General features: G+C 37.7%; 1 protein-coding gene across 1 annotated transcript in view; it reads left to right on the top strand.

Moving 5' to 3' along the window:
* Positions 1-19,053, top strand: part of LOC137385911 (nuclear pore complex protein Nup155-like) — a 32,007-nt gene that overhangs the window by 10,373 nt on the left and 2,581 nt on the right. Inside the window, exons 9-29 of the mRNA XM_068072523.1 lie at positions 1,285-1,382; positions 1,536-1,688; positions 1,901-2,001; positions 2,859-3,026; positions 5,127-5,300; positions 7,175-7,304; positions 7,562-7,730; positions 9,694-9,754; positions 10,741-10,850; positions 10,995-11,065; positions 11,591-11,787; positions 11,873-12,082; positions 13,343-13,539; positions 13,802-13,952; positions 14,532-14,636; positions 14,881-15,038; positions 15,175-15,301; positions 15,879-15,998; positions 16,359-16,479; positions 17,130-17,240; positions 18,828-18,964. Of these exons, the coding sequence (XP_067928624.1) occupies positions 1,285-1,382; positions 1,536-1,688; positions 1,901-2,001; positions 2,859-3,026; positions 5,127-5,300; positions 7,175-7,304; positions 7,562-7,730; positions 9,694-9,754; positions 10,741-10,850; positions 10,995-11,065; positions 11,591-11,787; positions 11,873-12,082; positions 13,343-13,539; positions 13,802-13,952; positions 14,532-14,636; positions 14,881-15,038; positions 15,175-15,301; positions 15,879-15,998; positions 16,359-16,479; positions 17,130-17,240; positions 18,828-18,964 (2,869 nt within the window). The remainder of the gene's footprint in view (positions 1-1,284; positions 1,383-1,535; positions 1,689-1,900; positions 2,002-2,858; positions 3,027-5,126; positions 5,301-7,174; positions 7,305-7,561; positions 7,731-9,693; positions 9,755-10,740; positions 10,851-10,994; positions 11,066-11,590; positions 11,788-11,872; positions 12,083-13,342; positions 13,540-13,801; positions 13,953-14,531; positions 14,637-14,880; positions 15,039-15,174; positions 15,302-15,878; positions 15,999-16,358; positions 16,480-17,129; positions 17,241-18,827; positions 18,965-19,053) is intronic.

The following is a 19,053-nucleotide window of genomic DNA, read 5'->3' as shown; positions in this document are numbered from 1 at the left end:
TATTAAGTACTTATACACTAGTAACGACTTATTTACTAGTAACTACTTTTAGACTAGTAATGACTTATAGACTAGTAACTACTTATAGACTAGTAACGACCTGAGGACTAGTAACTACTTATCGACTATTAACGACTTATAGACTAATAATGACTTATAGACTAGTAATGACTTATGGACTAGTAACTACTTATAAACTTGTAACGACTTATATACAAGTAACTACTTATAGACTAGTAACTACTTATAGACTAGTAACGACTTATAGGCTAGTAACTACTTATAGACTAGTAACTACTTAAAGACTAGTAACGACTTATTGACTAGTAACGACTTATATACTAGTAACTACTTATAGACTAGTAACTACTTATAGACTAGTAACTACTTATAGACTTGTAACTACGTATAGACTAGTAACTACTTACAGACTAGTAACTACTTATAGACTAGTAACGACTTATAGACTAGTAACAACCTATAGACTAGTAACTACTTATGGACTAGTAACTTCTTATAGACTAGTAACGACTTATAGACTAGTAACTTCTTATAGACTAGTAACTACTTATAGACTATTAAGTACTTATACACTAGTAACTACTTATATACTAGTAACTACTTATATACTAGTAACTACTTGTAGACTAATAACTACTTATAGACTTGTAACGACTTATATACTAGTAACTACTTATAGACTAGTAACTACTTATATAGTAGTAACGACTTATATACTAGTAACTACTTATAGACTAGTAACTACTTATAGACTAGTAATTACTTATAGACTATTAAGTACTTATAGACTAGTAACTACTTATATACTAGTACCTACTTATTGACTAGTAACGACTTATAGGCTAGTAACTACTTATAGACTAGTAACTACTTATATACTAGTAACTACTTATACACTAGTAACTACTTATAGACTAGTAACTACTTATAGACTAGTAACTACTTATAGATTAGTAACTACTTATAGACTAGTAAATACTTATAGACTAGTAACTACTTATAGACTAGTAACTACTTATAGACCGGTGATGACATAGACCAGTAATGGCTTATTACATGTAGGCCTACGATGAAGAATTTAAACCATCAGTAATTTGTTCCACTCAAGCGAACCATAATATAGGAGAGCTTCGTTACACTCGAATCAAAGAATTCCTCAAGTTTTCTGTAAAATGCAAGCCGTTCAAGTATGCAAAGATTAAGTTAATAAGGTATCTTGTTAGTGAGCCTTGTTAGTTATTAATCTAATCTTTGCATTTACAGGACAGTAGACAAATCCAACTTTCAAGATATAGTTCATATAGCGACTGTCAAAAAGGAAGAGTCAGTACATATCCACCTCGTAGCTGTCACTGCATCAGGTAATATGACATTGTAGCACTCACTTCAAGTCCTCCATTCTAGCCATTACTATAACACTACTCTGTGTACTGTAGTGATATACTACCTGTGTTCCCACCCATATCATACACCTCAAGTACACTGCTTACAAAACATTCCGGCATGTATTGCAGGTGTTCGGCTATACTTCACGACCAGACCATTCACACATCCCACTGGTCGCCCAGTTATGCTCAAACTTGTTCATGTCAGGCTTCCCCCGGGGTTCTCTGCTAGCACAACCTCGCAGCGACCTTCTAAAGTACATATGGCACACTACCAATATGGTGAGGTATCTCTATACTTGGCAGACATATTGTGACAATATTGCGTTTTAACAATGGCGTGAACATTTTCCATACTGCTATGATTCTGATTAGAGCATGACTTACAGTTTAATGAATGAGTTTGCCTCTGATAAGAACCATTTCATATTGTTCACATCGTCTCTTTTACTTTTTTGTTAGTCTAATTATTGGATTGAACTTCTGGTTGGTAGGAACCCTGTTGATGGTCTCCGCCCAGTCGGATGATGTAGACCTACTTTGGACTACCAGCAGCGACTGTTTCCCCTTCCAGTCATCCCTGATGGAAACTCAGGTTAACTTTAAACTATAATAACATATTCAGACGGTATTTTTAAAATTATTTCCATTGTCAAAAGGTTCGTGTATTTGTTTATCCAAAGATCAACGAATGATGAGATTTAGCTTTTAACTGTTGTGACTGCTACCAGCCATGTCAATATATGGCGCGTGTTCGCGTGCATTTACTAAAATGATAGCAATTGTAAATTGTACCCAATTCCATATTGATACAAAATCACTTGATACCGAGCAAAGCAGCTGCTAGTTGCAGCTCAGTGTTGGTAATAAATGTATGCAGTTTGTTAACTCATTAACATTGTTAATTCATTAACATTGTTAATAAATTAACAATGTTAATGAGTTTGTTAGAATGGAAACAAGAATAGTGTCTTTATAGTCGTGTTATGTTCTTGTAACAACTATCATTAATATTATTATTATGAGTGTCAATCGTAGTCGAGGGATACATGTGTTAACTCATCACATGAAATATCTCAACTTCCTCATAACACATTTAGTCACAGTAATTGTTCTGTTATAAACATAAATACCTAGTCCTCGGTCTCTGGTAGTGCAAATTGCTTACTACATGTTCTGATGAAGGGTGTAAACATGACAAATAGTAATTAGTCCAAATTTCACAAAGAAATTTGTTTTTGAAACTAATAATAGCACGAATTATTAGTTTGAATATTTCTGCCAATTGTTTCTCAACTCCCAATAAACCTTATTAAATGCTGTTATTTTTGTGATAAATTAATATTAATTAATTAATATTAATTTTTGATAATTAATATACCATCTTCTAAGCATTTCACTTCTTCCTAGGGCTAAGCTTGGAATAGTTGTGACAGGTAAAATACCTTTTAGATGAACATGGCAGTTGGAGGGCACACATGGGCTATGACGGAGGAGCCGAATGAGTGTGTTATTTGGAGAAGGGATCCTGTGATGGCTGCTTCTCCCAAAGCCAACCCTCCTCTCGTAGTCACCCAGCATATGGAGCAGCTGAGACGTTTTGTACTTCTCAGTGCACAGGTAGCTGTTGCGTTTCTTCTATTTCTCTTAACTAGGTTTTAACTTTTGTAATGGCCTTTCTTTGACAGCTGCCTTCATACCTTCCAAGTTAGCATATCCATTACTGAATGCATTGTCCACTCATTCCCTAAGCAACTGGGCTGTATGTTTCTATCTAGATAGCCATGAATAATGTATGGGATGATGGGCATGTTCTCGTGTTCAATGTCACAAGCCTGTTTATAGCTTGTGCTCCTGTCTCATACCGTGTCGGTATGTCTATAGCCTATGCTCCAAGCTAGCGGTATCTGCATACATTTTCACTATGGCAGTCTTAAAAAATTGTAGTTTTTTTCTGTACTACACCTTTTTGGGATAGAGATACTCTGAAGTTTCTACAATGACTAGCAAATTAAAGAGGCGATTTACATGCTCTATGAAACTCTCTAATGCATGACTCACGTGTACCACCTGACCTGTCAAACTCTCTAGTGCATGACTCACGTGTATCACCTGACCTGTCAAACTCTCTATTGCATGACTCATGTGTATCAGCTGACCTGTCAAAGTCTCTAGTGCAGGACTCACATGTATCACCTGACCAGTGAAACTCTAACAGGACTCTGAGATGGAGCGGCTTAAAGTAATATGACGAGTGTGATATTTAGCATTTGAGATCGTCATAGATTAGATGTGTCAGAAGTATTTCATGATATTCTAGTGTAGTATGGTGGGAGTGGCAAGCACTGGCAGGCACTGGCTTGCATTAATGAGATGCGAGCTATCAGCCCATCAGTTTTTATGTTTTAGTGTGTTTCATGAATGTTTTTTGTGCGTGTAGATTGATAGCACAGGTGCTGTAACGCAAGCCCACTGAACGTATGCTATCATTGCAGTCTGGATGCCGCATGTAATTCAATTGAACGTAGCTTATGCTTGTATAATATTTAATATATAACATCTATAATAAAATATCTATTACACACTCTCTAGTCCATCTCATGCGCATCAATGATGAATTGCTTTGGGCCAACTGGTATTATATTATCCTTGACGATCCTGTTGGGCCATGTTTAGGTATAACAATCTTTCAACACCGTGTTGTTAGAGAGTGTCTGCAATTTGTAAATTCACCCGATTTCAGTTGATTTGAGACACCAGTTTTATTGTAACTGGCTAAAATGTACATGTATATTTGGCCACACCTATATAAAAACACTTACTGTTGTGCCAAGTCAGTTGATGACTTGTAAGAAGAACTGCTCATTATTGTTAGAGCAGCTGACCAATGAACTAACGATGTTTAAATCCTACATATAGACCAGACTGATCATGTAAAAGCTGGCAGTTAGGATTTTTAGTTATCCAATCAAATAAAACTAAAAAATTGTAAAGGCAAATAAAGGACTCCAACAAGACACCTTTACTTGTCTCGCCTTTGATCGTTAATAATATATCACCATTTCAATTACCATTTTTGTAGACTAGTGAAAAGTACTGTAATAATTCTAGTGATGTGTGGGTGGGGTTTGTCATTCAAGTTCAAATCCCTCACTAGTTCCACTAAATGTATCACGCAGCTGAAATGTTCTTCAAACTCTGAACAAAAGATCTTTATTCCGTCAATAGATCGGGATTGGTGCCAGCATTTAGAAACTCAGATTATCATTTTGAATAACATGCAATTATATTCAGATTTCATCAAATGGCTGGTTGTGTGTACAGTTCAGTCAATCACAAGAAAACTGGAGCTTTAAATCACCAGAAATTTGGTGATTCCACTTAAAAGAGTCTACACGACGCTATGACGTTAACAGATTGTTTCACCCGAACTTGATTTTACAAGATCTTTAATTCATAAAAACGAAAGCTATCTAGCCTGCACTCTTTTGATACACATCATGGACTAGAGGTATGCCAGACAGCAACTTGTGAGCAACTCAGCAACTTACTTTGAACTCTTGAAAACAAACATTGACTATTCACATGACATAAGATTGACATCGTCTTTATCTGAGACTGTCTGAGAATTTGTCTGAGGCTGTCTGAGACTGCAACTAGACTAAGAGTATCTCGGTAAGATTACGGATTGAACCTCCGATTGCTTTCTCATTGTTTCAGGGAAGCTACATTTTAGATAAGCTGAGGCCCGTTGACCAATTACGTTCATTGCTAATCCAAAACCAAGGCTATGACAACAGAGATGTAGAGGCATTCTTCAAGTTACACAAGGCGGACCAGGCGTGTGCCACCTGCCTCATTATCATCTGCTCTGGGCTAGCCATCGATGCTCAGGTAGCTTTTTTTACTCCGCTGTCACTTTAGACCCGTCACTCATTCCTCAACCCGCTGTGCGCTTTATAAAAAGAATCGTGAATTACATGCAAAGCACTACAGCACTATAATATAAATATATAAAACCTATCAGGACAGTCGAATTTTCTTCTCTGCAAATCTGTTTTGCGTTGTCGCTCGTCAGGTGTCTTTGTTCAAAAAACAGATTTTCAGATAAAGACATCTGACAAGCGACAACTGCAAAACAGATTGTAGTGAGAAAAAATTCAACCTTTCAGATAAGCTTTATTCTCAACTATTATATTAGTCTACCTATTGTTATAAGTATACGTAGAGTTCTTTTTTAGCAGCTTTGAATTTTATCTTATCTTTTTTTATGTTTAGTCGCAGAATTAGAGCATATTGTAGGATAACTAACTACCTATATTCATATATATGTATATATATAATTTGTAATCACAAATTTAAAGCATGGAGTAGATTCTCCTATAATGTAAATTCCAGATAACGTAAAGAATTTATGAGAAGTTTTTGCTTCGTACTGCAAGCAAAATTCCATGTAACGTAGAGTGTCAGGTCGGGCGAGTTATCAAGTTTGATTTAAATGGTAACCTATATCACTGCACTTGAGAAAAAAAACAACATGCATATAGCATTATACCTATTATATATATATATATATAACTTCCGGGACATTCTAGGTCGCCACGATACATCGTCAGATGTGTTGGCAAAACAGAGAATAGAGTAGCTGTGCAATTGTTTATAAATACTTAAGGCGATTGATTAGTGTGGGTGTTACCAATCTGAATGTCACGAGTTGGAGTGTTGTCGTAGTTATCTTTTATCATCCTAACCTCGGCCCCTGGATACAGATAGACGACGAACAGGTAGTACTGCTTTTTATATAATGAACATGTTTTTTGTTTTGCTTTATTGTAAACACATACACTATTTGTTATTAGTTCTAGGTTATTTATTTACTTTATTTATTTTAGGTTATTTATACAGATTATTTACGTTGTAGGAGCGTCTACTGTATTATAACTGTGGAAATACTGAAAAAGCTTTCTCAAACCATTGGTAACGCAATAGTTTTGGTACATAGAATTCAGCAGTCTAACGACTTGCCAGTTTTATTACTCATTCAAAAGGACAACTAAAATAAATTGTTCAAGAGCACTTGTAGTTCATGCCTACACTCATGGTTCATAGCAACATTCGTGGTTCATAGCTACTCTCATAGTTTATAGCTACACTTGTGGTTTATAGCTATAGCGGTGGTTCATAGTTACACTAATATTTCATAACTGTTCTTTGGATTCATAGCTACACTCATGGTTCATAGCTACATTTGTGATTCATAGCTACACTCATTGTTCATAGCTACATTCGTGGTTCATAGCTACTCTCATAGTTTATAGCTACACTTGTGGTTCATAGCTACTCTCATAGTTTATAGCTACACTTGTGGTTTATAGCTATAGCGGTGGTTCATAGTTACACTAATATTTCATAACTGTTCTTTGGATTCATAGCTACACTCATGGTTCATAGCTACATTTGTGATTCATAGCTACACTCATGGTTCATAGCTACATTCATGGTTCATAGCTACATTCGTGGTTCATAGCTACTCTCATAGTTTATAGCTACACTTGTGGTTCATAGCTACTCTCATAGTTTATAGCTATACTCGTGGTTTATAGCTATAGCAGTGGTTCATAGTTACACTAATATTTCATAACTGTTCTTTGGATTCATAGCTACACTCATGGTTCATAGCTACATTTGTGATTCATAGCTACACTCATTGTTCATAGCTACACCTCTGCTACCATATGACCTACATAACTTTGAGAAACTTGCTACAGGTGATTGATTGGGCGACGGGAGCTTTCTTCATGTTTGGAGGAGATCCGACATATGAGTTTGCAATCAAGCCTATTACCCTGGGTCCGAATTTCTCAGCAACAGCTGACTCGACGATGCAAACAGGATTTAGTGAGTTTTAGGTTTATCTTCATAACAGGGTTTAGTTGAAGTTGCAGATAGCATTGAACAGATGGTATCGTTTAATACAATTTGTTGACCAGTCACATGTTGTAGGTTAGATTACAGAAAAAACTGTTGGTAGTGATACTTCATGGGCGCATGATATATCATACTCCAGTGAACCTGTAAACGAGAAACCACTAATTAGCTCATATATGAGCTAATTAGTGGTTTCTCGTATAAGTATTATGTAAATACTTTTGTAGGCTTCCACCCAGCACAGGTCTCCACCCCACATCCTACTAAATTAGGTTTGAATACTTCCACAATGCACTCATCCACAACCACAGGAGGCACTGGCGTTCCAACAAGTGGTAAAGTCGTCCTTTCTGGAAAGCATGATGGAATATACATACAACTGGCAAGAATACTAGGGTAAATTGAATTTTTTGGAGAAAAAACTTTTATATGCAGGCAGGCTTGGGGCCACTAGCAGTGCAGTGCGCACTGCACTAGTGCAGTGCATAGTGCAGTGCAATTTAAAATAGAAATGCCTAGTGCAATGCTAGTGCAAATTTGACATGAGTCCCTGGGTGCACTAGTGCAAGAGCAGTGCTTAGTGTGACATGGTATGTACTAGTGCAGTGCCTAGTGCGGATTACAAAATTCCCATAAACGCACTAGTGCAAGTGCAGTGCACAGTGCAACATAAAATGATCTAGTGCAATGCCTAGTGCGGATTGGAAACTTTTTCATAAATGCACTAGTGCAAGTGCAGTGCCTAGTGCCAGTGCACTTGGCACTGCACTAGTATGCACTAGTGCAAAGCCAAGTGCAGATTGAATATTATTATTTTCCTTTGATGGAGATGATGGAGATGGCATTACATTTTACTTTAATATTGGTATTGAATATGGAACTTTGATATTTCTATGCAATGTTGTTAACTACTCAAATGAGCATGTGTTTGGAGTTTCCATGAATCCCTAGAACTACAATCAAGCCAACTTTATTTATTTACCATTTGTCTATTGTCTTGTCTATTTGTCTCCATGTCAGTATTTGTGGATGTACACGTATATGTAGGATTTCAGTTTAAATCTATCTTTGATAGAGTGGAAATAACTTCTTGACTAAATTTCAACTTTCAATAAGTTTCTTGTAAACTTATGTTTTTTAAATACATGTATTTAAGTACCAATTACATATGCTTATGTACATATTCACAAGCAAAATGAGACCAATCCAGAGATGGTATGATTATATAATAAATGTAGGCATCTTTGAAGTAAAATGAAACTTTGCCTAGTGCTAGTGTAGATATATTAGCTGTAGTCAATATATCAGAATAGTAGAATATTGTTGATCAGATACAACATAGCCTATTTACTGTAAAAGCTCTATTTGACCGCCACCTCTAATAGAATGCCTCATAGGAAAAGTGTTGACAAATACAGCGCCACTCTTTAATTGAATGCCACCTCTATTTGCCTGCCACTTTGACATTCTTTGATCTTTAGAAACCCATTTTAAAAAGTGATCAATAGAAAAGTGTTTACAAAATGGTACTAATAATGATTTGGTTACATCGATAGCAGTTGATTCTTTCGTTGTTGCTGTAATGGTTGCCATGGTTTTAATGACTGTGTACATAAGAAGATCGATCGTCACATTCATCAAAACAACACTCTGATTCGAAGTCACTGACGTCTAAATCTGATTCATTGTATTCATTTTGTCCATGATATGGTTTACAATCTGACCTCAAAACTTTGCGCTTTATGAACCATGAGAATACTCTACAGGAATCTAGTATGATTGTTGTGGTGTATCGAGGTCCGCGTTCGAACTCCAAAGCTTTACGGTTTATTCTTTAAAACTTTGAAATTGACACTATCAAAATAATTAATAACTGTATCCTGATAATATGGTTTACTCATAGTAGTTCCATGTTTAACTCGGTGTGATACTGCGGCGTATATGAAAAATGGCTTAGCAAAAATGCTGGGACCCGACGGCATTAATGTGACTACGCCCTAAGGGGAGTGCAAAATAGAGGTGACAATAACATGGCTTTGCCCGTAAAAGGGTTAAATTTATATTTCCAAAATTCTGATGTGCTACTCGAAAAATACAGTACCACCTTCTATTTGAACGTCACCTCTAATAAAACGCGACTATAGGGTAAGGGCTGAAAAACACAGCGCCATGGCATTCGATTCTAGGTTTTACAGTAACAAATTTAACAGTACTTTTTTAATCTCACAGAAGGAGAGGTATAAAATCCCTTCTGCTTAAATTGAATTACTGTCTCTTTGCCGAGTTTTTTCATCTTGTTGTTACCTGTTAACAAAGTGGATCTTTCGCTGTTGTCAGTATTCATTTTGTGTTTTTGTAGACCACTCTGGGACTCTAAGCTAGTCGGAGAAGTGCAAGTTCCTGGGGGCAAAACCAGCATTGTTAGTAATTTAGAAATTAACTTGCTCATTGTACTGCAAGTAGCTACTACTAATGACCTTCAAAAAAGTTGGTATTAGGTTCTGATCCACGCTGTTGACATTTTGCTATCTGTGATAAATGACGCAATCTGCGTTCGTGCTGTAGACATTGAAAAAAGCTCAAGGGGGTTGGTTAAATCTTTTGGCTGACTTGATATGCAGCATCGGGTCTCTCGTGAGATTTTGGTGTAGACAGAGGCTCTTTTTTTTTCTCTTCATTTTACTGTAGGTTTTTATACATGCAGTTGGTAAAAATGCGAAAAACTGAATTCTCCAGTTTCAATCATTCATGGACACTTATACTTTTTATTGGTTACCTTTTCATGATCCTTCTTTTCACATAAATTGCTTTTGAATGTTGCAATTCAATGTTGAGTATCTCATATGCATCTGGTATATGCTACTGCTGACCACCTGTGAACCTTCTTAGATTAATGCGATGTATGCAGTCAGACTTATTACTGCGCCTTTGTGAATTTAAGCAAACTGATTAAAATTTATTGTTATTTTGTATAGGTAAATAAAATTAATGTTAAATATATAGATTATTTTATCCACTAAAAATGATCTTTAATGAATCATTCGAAAGGGTCTTATATGTTCTGTAAAGTTGAAGATTACCTATTTATGCAGTAGAGTCTACATGATTGAGTAATGGTGTATTTCCATGTGAAACAGCATCGAGTGCTTTCTAAGGCACCAATTTATTTTGACCTGGTCTTACCTTTTTTTTAATGCTGTGAAAGCTAAAACCTTTGTCAAAAGGTTTTTAAACTACAATTTTGTTCTAGCTCTGCGGGTATAATTGCCTCACAACTTGGCAGTATTTACTTCATATCATGAGTTAAATACTGAAGTTGTCACATCTCTATCCCACTACTTCTGTCTGTCACTAAGTAAAATAAGTTCTCTGTTGCAACTGATGCATGCATGTTCTTGATGGACAGCTCAAGAGTCGGGTGGACGAAGAACTTATCTGGTTCATAGAGCAGCTTTCAAGTCTCCTCAACTTCCTAAAGAACAGCTCGGGTTATATCACGAGTCTCAATGCTGACGGGTATGTATTCTCACATTATACAAATCTCTTCGTAACAGCCATAAGGTCACTTTCATTCTTGCTAACGACCATGTTTGTGGTATTCTCGCTTCCTCTGTTTCTGTATGTCACGTTTCTGTCACGCGCATCTGACTATTGATGTAGATTTACCCCCAACGCGGGCCCCAGCAGCGGATATGGACAGGTGGATGAAGCCTCCAGACGGAAGTGTTTGGGTAAAGCCACATATTCCTGAGCAGTAACAACATCCGTGTTTTCTGTGAATTTAGTTGTTAAAGTCGGAATATCACTGCTTTAAGCTTAATATTTTCTTAAACTGCTGCAAGACTTAGTTGCTTGATTCTTTCGAACAAGTAAATAAGTTTAAACTTTATGTCAGTCGATGATTTGGACTCAAGCCATTCAATTTGTTTTCCATAGCAAGCAGTCAGGGCGGTATGGAGGAGTGTAAGAGTTGGTTGTCAATTAAGCATCAACTTATATTGGTGATAGGGAAGCATATGTTGATCATCAACTTATATTGGTGATAGGGAAGCATATGTTGATCATCAACTTATATTGGTGATAGGGAAGCATACATATGTTAATCATCAGCTTATATTGGTGCTAAGGAAGCATATGTTGATCATCAACTTATATTGGTCATAGGGAAGCATATGTTAATCATCAGCTTATATTGGTCATTGGGAAGCATATGTTGATATATTTTTGCACCCTTTGGTAGCTTTGTTTTTTCTTAGCTGAGGCAGTCACTAAGGAAAAACAGTCTCTCCAGCAGCTCATGGTTCTCGTTGGTCGTTGTCTCGAAGTGCTGTATCTTTGGAAGCTAGCCTGTGATCATCAGTTTGAGGCTGTATGCGGTGAGCTTAAGGGGCCCCTCCAAGGCATCCTAAAGGGAAGCACTCTAAAAAGTCTACTCGGTTTTGGCAATGAAGAGGTATGGAAAATGATTGACCCCTAGAGCTAGCGTGCCGCCATTCAACTGTTCACGGACAAACTGGTAATTCTAAGGTTTCTTGTAGTTGTCCTCCGGCATAATCGATGGCATCGTGCAGAGGTATCTTGGTGACAACGCTTGCATCGACGTCATAAGTGCTAAGCTGCGCGACCACTGCCCCTCTCTCTACAGCCTTGATGATGCCAAGTGCTCCAAGGCTAATGAGCTACTCCAAACATTGAAGACCGCAAGCACAGCAAGAGAGAGGACTAGCCGGCTGGCCAATGCTCTTGCAGTTAGTCCTTATTTTTATCTCCTTATTGGATCAGTGGTCGGCTCCTTGAATAGTCACTAAGTCAAGGCTGTCTGGTCATCTAACTAGATTAATTCAGTTTAATTTTGTCACAGAACTAGTTTTTTCATAACCTATTACCATTGAAGGCGCAAACACGCTAGGCGATATGTAGTGCGATATGTACTGCGATATATAGTGCGATATGTAGTGCGATTTCGGGCCATGTGGTGCCGATCTGTGCCGGGCGAGTTGATGCTGAACCAAAAGGCCAGACTTGCTCAATCAGAGTTTTATTGCATGCGAGGTACATTTTGATTTGTTGTTTCACCCAGAATGCATTGCTTTGGCTACTAAGTTTCTCGTGTCAATGTTTACCAACTTACAACATCAACAGTTTGCTATTTTGTTGCGATTGAAACATCATCAATATGAACACTGAACTGTTCATAGATTTAATGAAAGTTTTGGTGATGTTGCTTCTCTTAACTGTGTGTCTAATTTAATTATATCAACTTTAACAAGTTTCAATATTTGGTTAAAACATTTTAGTGTAACATGGAGAGCTTCTTGTAGTGTAACATGGAGAGCTTCTTGTAGTGTAACATGGAGAGCTTCTTGTAGTGTAACATGGAGAGCTTCTTGGTAAAGGTGGCTGTGAGAGTTGGTTTGTTAAGATACGTCTTAAATGCTATTGTAGCCACCTTGCATTGATCTATAAAGGTCAGAGCTTTCGACCCAGAATCGTTTTTTCTGATATCTTGCAGTGTGCAATTCATGGAAGTGAGGGAGGCATAACAAAAGCAGAAGTTGTTTACGTTGTTGTTTAGAAGGTGCCATGATTACTATTTATTAACAACTCGGAAGAAACTGGATAGACAGAATGTTATTGGCTGTTTGCGAGCGTGCCTGAATTACCTCTTGCTGGTGAATCGTCCAAGTGTGTTTGGGCATTGGGTTTGGTGAAAGTGCATCTCCGCGTGCATGAAAGTATCTCCGTGCTCCTCATGACGCCCACAATAAAATCGGCCCTGTGTGTTTGCCCCTTAGTGGTCACAGTTTATGCTAGCAAACTTATCAACTTCTGATCTGTATTCCTTCCGACGGACCTCGAACTCTTGAAGCATCAGTGGTAGCTAATAGTTGGGTTGCACGCGTGACATCTGTATATTCTTTAGACTTGTATCTTGCTGCAATTTTTGCCAGATTGTCATATAATACTTGTGCCATAGGAAAATTTGTCCATTTATGCCATACTTACAGCTTTATAAAGAAGTCTCTCCCCACCTCAATCTGCAAGAGGTGTGTCAGCAGCTATCAGCTGCCAGGCACTATGATGGAATACTGGACATTTGCCTAACTACAGCTAGCAAGAGGGACCCACAAAATATTGCCCTTTACTACTACAAGAATGGACAGTCCGTCGACGACCTTTCTGGTTCAACCATGTTCACTACCAGGTTGGCTGGTCTGGTCCTCATCTATTCACAAAACATCAGTGATAGCAACTCCATTAGTGTTGTGTATTTTTGTTTAAGCATGCTTTTCAAAGAGTGTAAATATTTTTACTAACTGTGGTCGATGCACGTTCTGCTTTGATAATCCTTTTAGAGTCCTTATACAGTCTTAAAAAGAATTGTTATGTCTCTGTTACCACCTTGCTTTTATGTCAGCATTGAAGACCAATGAAGCATTGGAAAAATATATGGTGTATGTCTACAGAATGGATTGCTATAACTGCATATTGGACACCCTCAAATATTTGCTCAGCGCTAGCTATACCACTGTCACATCTCCGAGCGTTCCCAATAAGCCTGGTCCTCCTGCACAGAAAACTCAGGCGGTTCTCACAGCTGCTGAGGCTGAGCAACACGTAAGTTGCATATTTGCTAACTATGTTGTAGGAATTACAGTACAAGTGCAGAAAGAGCCAATATATCATTTTTCATATCGTCAATACTGACCAATACATATGTTCTGGTTGTATGTGTACTACGCAGTACGCTTGCCAGTGTGCACTGTGAGAGATCGTCATAAGTAATCAGTATGTGGATAAGTTACCTGAAATGTACTAAGGCGACCGAGTGGTGTAGTGGTAGCTAGCTTGCCTTTTAATCTGATGCCTCTGGTTCGATTCCTGTGTGAAGCATTCTTTTTCTTAATGCTCTTAGCGGGTCTTCGGACGGACGAACACGGCTCTTATTATAGTAAAGATTAAGCAGTAGCAGATTTGGCTTGTTTTCAGCAATTATCTATTTTTAAAACAAAAGTAGCTATGTTGAACATTTATTAAGACCATTGCTGCTCCAATATTGGACTCTAATGCAATTTGAAGCACAAAATGCCCGTATTTACTAATTTATGTTGTAATTTCTTCTGAAGATTTGGTGTACAAAGTTGCATCTTGGCATTGCTAAGCATAACATAAATGCTAAAACTCTGCCCTTTGCAGGTAGACTCGCTCTACAATCAGGCAGTGAAGACAACAGATGAGTTGTTTCACATTAGACTCTACGAGTGGATGGTGGAGAATGGACTGACTGACAAACTACTGCAGGTGAGTGAACACTAAGTTTAGGTTGTCAACCATGCTGGTGTCACTCGGGTATCTGCAATGATCACCTCTCGCTTGAGACTATGTATTATGAGCTATAATATGAATAGCTGCGAGTGTAATTGCTTGGTTGTGTAGTAATTAGTAAAAAGGTAATGGACTGTAGTTCACTTGAAACTATCAGCAATCTCATAAGGTCAAACCATTTTAAATGTTGTTAGAAATATTAGTTGATTGTTTGCGCTAGATTTCGTCTCCCTATCTGGAAGAATACCTCAAACGATGCTCCTCCGGGCCAGCTGATTCCCAGCATGAATCTTTGGAGGTCCTTTGGAGGTACTACGAGAAAAACAAGGACTATAATTCTGCTGCCCGAATTTTAACAGTTCTTGCTGACAGACCTGGGTAAGTGCCTTAGTCTAGTTTTAGCTACAATACATGTAGTTAGTAAGTGCGCAGTCTTGAGAGTGTAGCTCTGATCAGCTCAAATGCCCTGTTATTGCTTGCAACCTTGAAAGTCTGATAATAGAAATGTTTGCAGAACCGAGAAGAATCTCCAGCAGAGAACAGAATATTTATCAAGAGCTATAATGAGTGCCAAGTCAGCAAAATTCACTATGGAGATGGGTGATGGAGACATGCTGCATGAGCTCGAGGAGAAACTTGATGTGCGTAGACAAGCTTTATTAGGCCTTTAGTCTCTCCACTTCATCTTATTGCTCTTTGTTCGATGTGTTGGCTAAAGCTTAGATCAAATGCTGCTCTTACCTATTACACAATTAAACTGTATTTTACAGTAAGCCAGTACTCCCGAGGATAGCCAGTAGTTCCGAGAATAGCCAGTAGTCCCAAGGATAGCCAGTAGTCCCGAGAATAGCCAGTAGTTCCGAGGATAGCCAATAGTCTCAAGGATAGCCAGTAGTCCCGAGGATAGCCAGTAGTCCCGAGGATAGCCAGTAGTCCCGAGAATAGCCAGTAGTCCCGAGGATAGCCAGTAGTCCCGAGGATAGCCAGTAGTCCCGAGGATATCCAGTAGTCCCGAGGATACCCAGTAGTCCCGAGGATAGCCAGTAGTTCCGAGGATAGCCAGTAGTTCCGAAGATAGCCAGTTGATCTAGCCATCCTTAGCTATGCTCTGACCTGTATCGGGTCATGCAGTAGCCTCTATCTACCTTACAAGCCTTGCGCTGTACCTACGGTGGTTGTGGTCTTACTGCCGGATGTACATTTTTACTTGTTACACAGGTGGCAAGGGTACAGATGGTGGTACTGGAAAATGTGCGAAGATTGCAGCAGACAAACAAATCTAATGCAGTACAAAATGCTTTGACAGACCTCAATTCACAACTCATGGATGTCACTACGGTATTTATCGCTACATTAAATTTCGAGGGCATACTGCTGTGTTCAGATACTCTGAGACATTCTCAGATTCTCTGAGACATTCTCAGATCTCTGAGACATTCTCAGATTCTCTGAAATAATCTCAGATTCTCTGAGACATTCTCAGATTCTCTGAGACATTCCCAGATCTCTGAGACGTTCTCAGATCTCTGAGACATTCTCAGATTTTCTCAGGCATTGAAACATCTAGTTTTGTAATTATAATTTTACTCTATAGTAATCGCTAAACCCGCTTCAATGGACTCATTAATTTCACTTCAAGCAAAATGCGTGTCTTAGTTGTCTATCTGTTTTGATGCCTGTGTCTTTATGATTGCTTAGCTCTATGGGTCTTACGCTGATCCATTTGACCTCGCCGAATGCAAGCTGGCAATCCTGCACTGCGCTAGTCATCATGATTCTGTGCTCATCGAAACGCTCTGGGCTGCTGTGATTGACAAAGGTAAAACAATCAGATTTCACCATTCATTTACCTATACTCATAGGCTATGCTTATACTCATATGCTATACTCATATCCTTTTATACTCATATGCTTTAAAAATGATCTTATACAAAATTTCAGTAAATGTTATCAGAAATTATCACTATTTTTCCATCATTTGCGATTGGTTTTGATGTTTAGGGTGATTTGACTGCCAGGGTATTTCAAAATCAAACTCGACAGAATTTGATCCCAATCAAAATGCTCAGATCCAGTGAAAGCGCGATTATGACATCTATAGTTGCAAAAAGACTGACAGAATAGAGACGCGTAACGCTTTAACTTGAACACAATAGCCAATATCAACTATAGCAATGATAGCAATTAGTGACATCATTTTGTCCGCATCTTTCTTCTGAGTGTTTTACCGTGATAAAGTTTTGTTGATTTTAATCTTGAAACATTCCGGCAGTCAGATAACCTCAAACATCAAAAACAATCGCAAATGATAGCAAAATATCGATACTTTCTGATAAAATCTACTCAAATGTTCTGTAAGTTCACCTTTAAATGCTAATGTGTGTGATGTTAGGATTATTAATATAGTGTTTGTCCTTTGTGTAATTAGCTAACAATGGTAGTTGTCAGCATTGTGTATAACACTTGCAGAGTTAGAGCTCTCAGAGAGGCTAGCCAGAGAAAATAAAATGCTGATTGTACAGAACAAGGTCATCTGTCTCGCTAAGCAGTACCATTCAAATGATAGGTTCTTTCCTCTTGGTAAGTAGCATTGGTATATAAGTTTACCTCATGCCGATCGCTTGCTATCTTAAGTGCCATTTCTTTTTAGTGAATGGAATATTTTTATAGAGATTGCTTGCTAACACGGGACAAGATATCTAACAGTATCACTGAATCAACCAGCGTATGCTGATTGAAATCAGACTAAAATGCATGAAATGGTCTCTTGTCCATGAGTGTGTTACTCTTCCTTTGCCTCTGTTCAGTTCTTCTACAGCAAAAAGAAAGTGTACAAGCTACTTGATTTTTGTGATACAACATAGCTAAAAATCATCTAAGATTATATTCGACGTACTAGTGTTATTGACACCTCTGAATGTGCTTTAAACTCATTTCTTACCGCTAGTCTACCAGTTTCATTTATCTAAGCAATTGCATTATTATTTCTCCCATTTTTCTGTCTTGCTAAATTAGAATTTGTTATAACAGGCAATGCAATGGAGTCCACTGCAATTATCAATAGATTGATGGTAAATGTTATTACATCCATCCACCATGGCCGAAGTGTCATCTGAAGGTTAAACAAAATAATTACATTATTACAATCATACCTTGACATTCGAGTGGTCTACCATACGAGAAATTTGAGATACAAACAGAGTTTTGACAAAGCTTCTTTCTTGAGATACGAGTAATGTTTGAGATATGAGCGCATGAACCAATTCTCGATGGCCGCTATATGATCAAGTATGCGAGAGGCCACGATCAAAAACATCATCACTCGGTCTTTCTCCTTGAGTTATTTGAAAAAAGTTTTTAAAAGGTCTGCTAAAGGTTACAGTGAATGCAAAGCAAAAAGCGCCATACTGAAAACAGATAAAGAAAAATTAACACAACAAAATCAAAGTAAGTTTTGTAAAAGATTAAAAAACTTAGCATGTGTGTTTAGTAAGCTAAATTCATTGAAGTTAATTTCAAACATTGTGCTACGTTACAAAACATTAGTGTACCGAACGTGTCGCTGTCAAATCTTTCTCAGACCGCCGTTAGCCACTACGTCCGTCTCGAAGGTAAAAACTTACAGTAGTGTCCCTAGTAATGTAACATTTTATTGCAGATTTTAGCAACCAAATAGGTATTTGTTACTTTGTTAGCCTTGTTACTGAGTCACAATAATTTGAAACACATTTTGTTACCATAATATCCTGTTTTATGTGTTTCTCTCATAGTATGGTAATGGATTAATTTACATTTAGTTATTTTATATAAGAAACAGGGCCTTGAGACACGAGTAAATTGACATACAAGCTCAGCCTCCGTACGCGTTAAAACTCATATGTCGAGGTATGACCGTATATATGTAAATATATTCATATATGTAATATGTATATATATATACATACATGTAGTATGTATATATATACATATATATATATATACATACTACATCTGATGTAGTGCTATAATGTGAGAACAAACAGCTGCCACCAATTTTTGTATCGGTTGATATATATTTGCTCATAGATAGTGACTTATTTCACTGTATTGTTTTCCATTTATTTTTAGCCAGTAAACATTTTTGTGTATGAAGCTGCCATGCGGCTAACACGCTATCACTTATTATAGCATTTGTGGTGAAAGACATGGAGATGCGTTCACTAGCCTCAAGGTTTGATGAGAGCTGGGTGGTGAACACGATGAGGCTAGCTCAAGTGCCAATTCTACGACTCCTGCAGACTTATGACAAATTATATAAGGCCAAGGTAGGTAACCCTGATGATGTTTCACTACTTCCGGAGAATGCGCTTAGTTTAAGGTCGCATATTGCTCCATTCATACACCAAATAACAGT

Source organism: Watersipora subatra, chromosome 1, assembly GCF_963576615.1.
Source record: "Watersipora subatra chromosome 1, tzWatSuba1.1, whole genome shotgun sequence".
Classification (NCBI taxonomy): domain Eukaryota; kingdom Metazoa; phylum Bryozoa; class Gymnolaemata; order Cheilostomatida; family Watersiporidae; genus Watersipora; species Watersipora subatra.
This window is presented reverse-complemented; position numbering and strand designations above follow the sequence as displayed.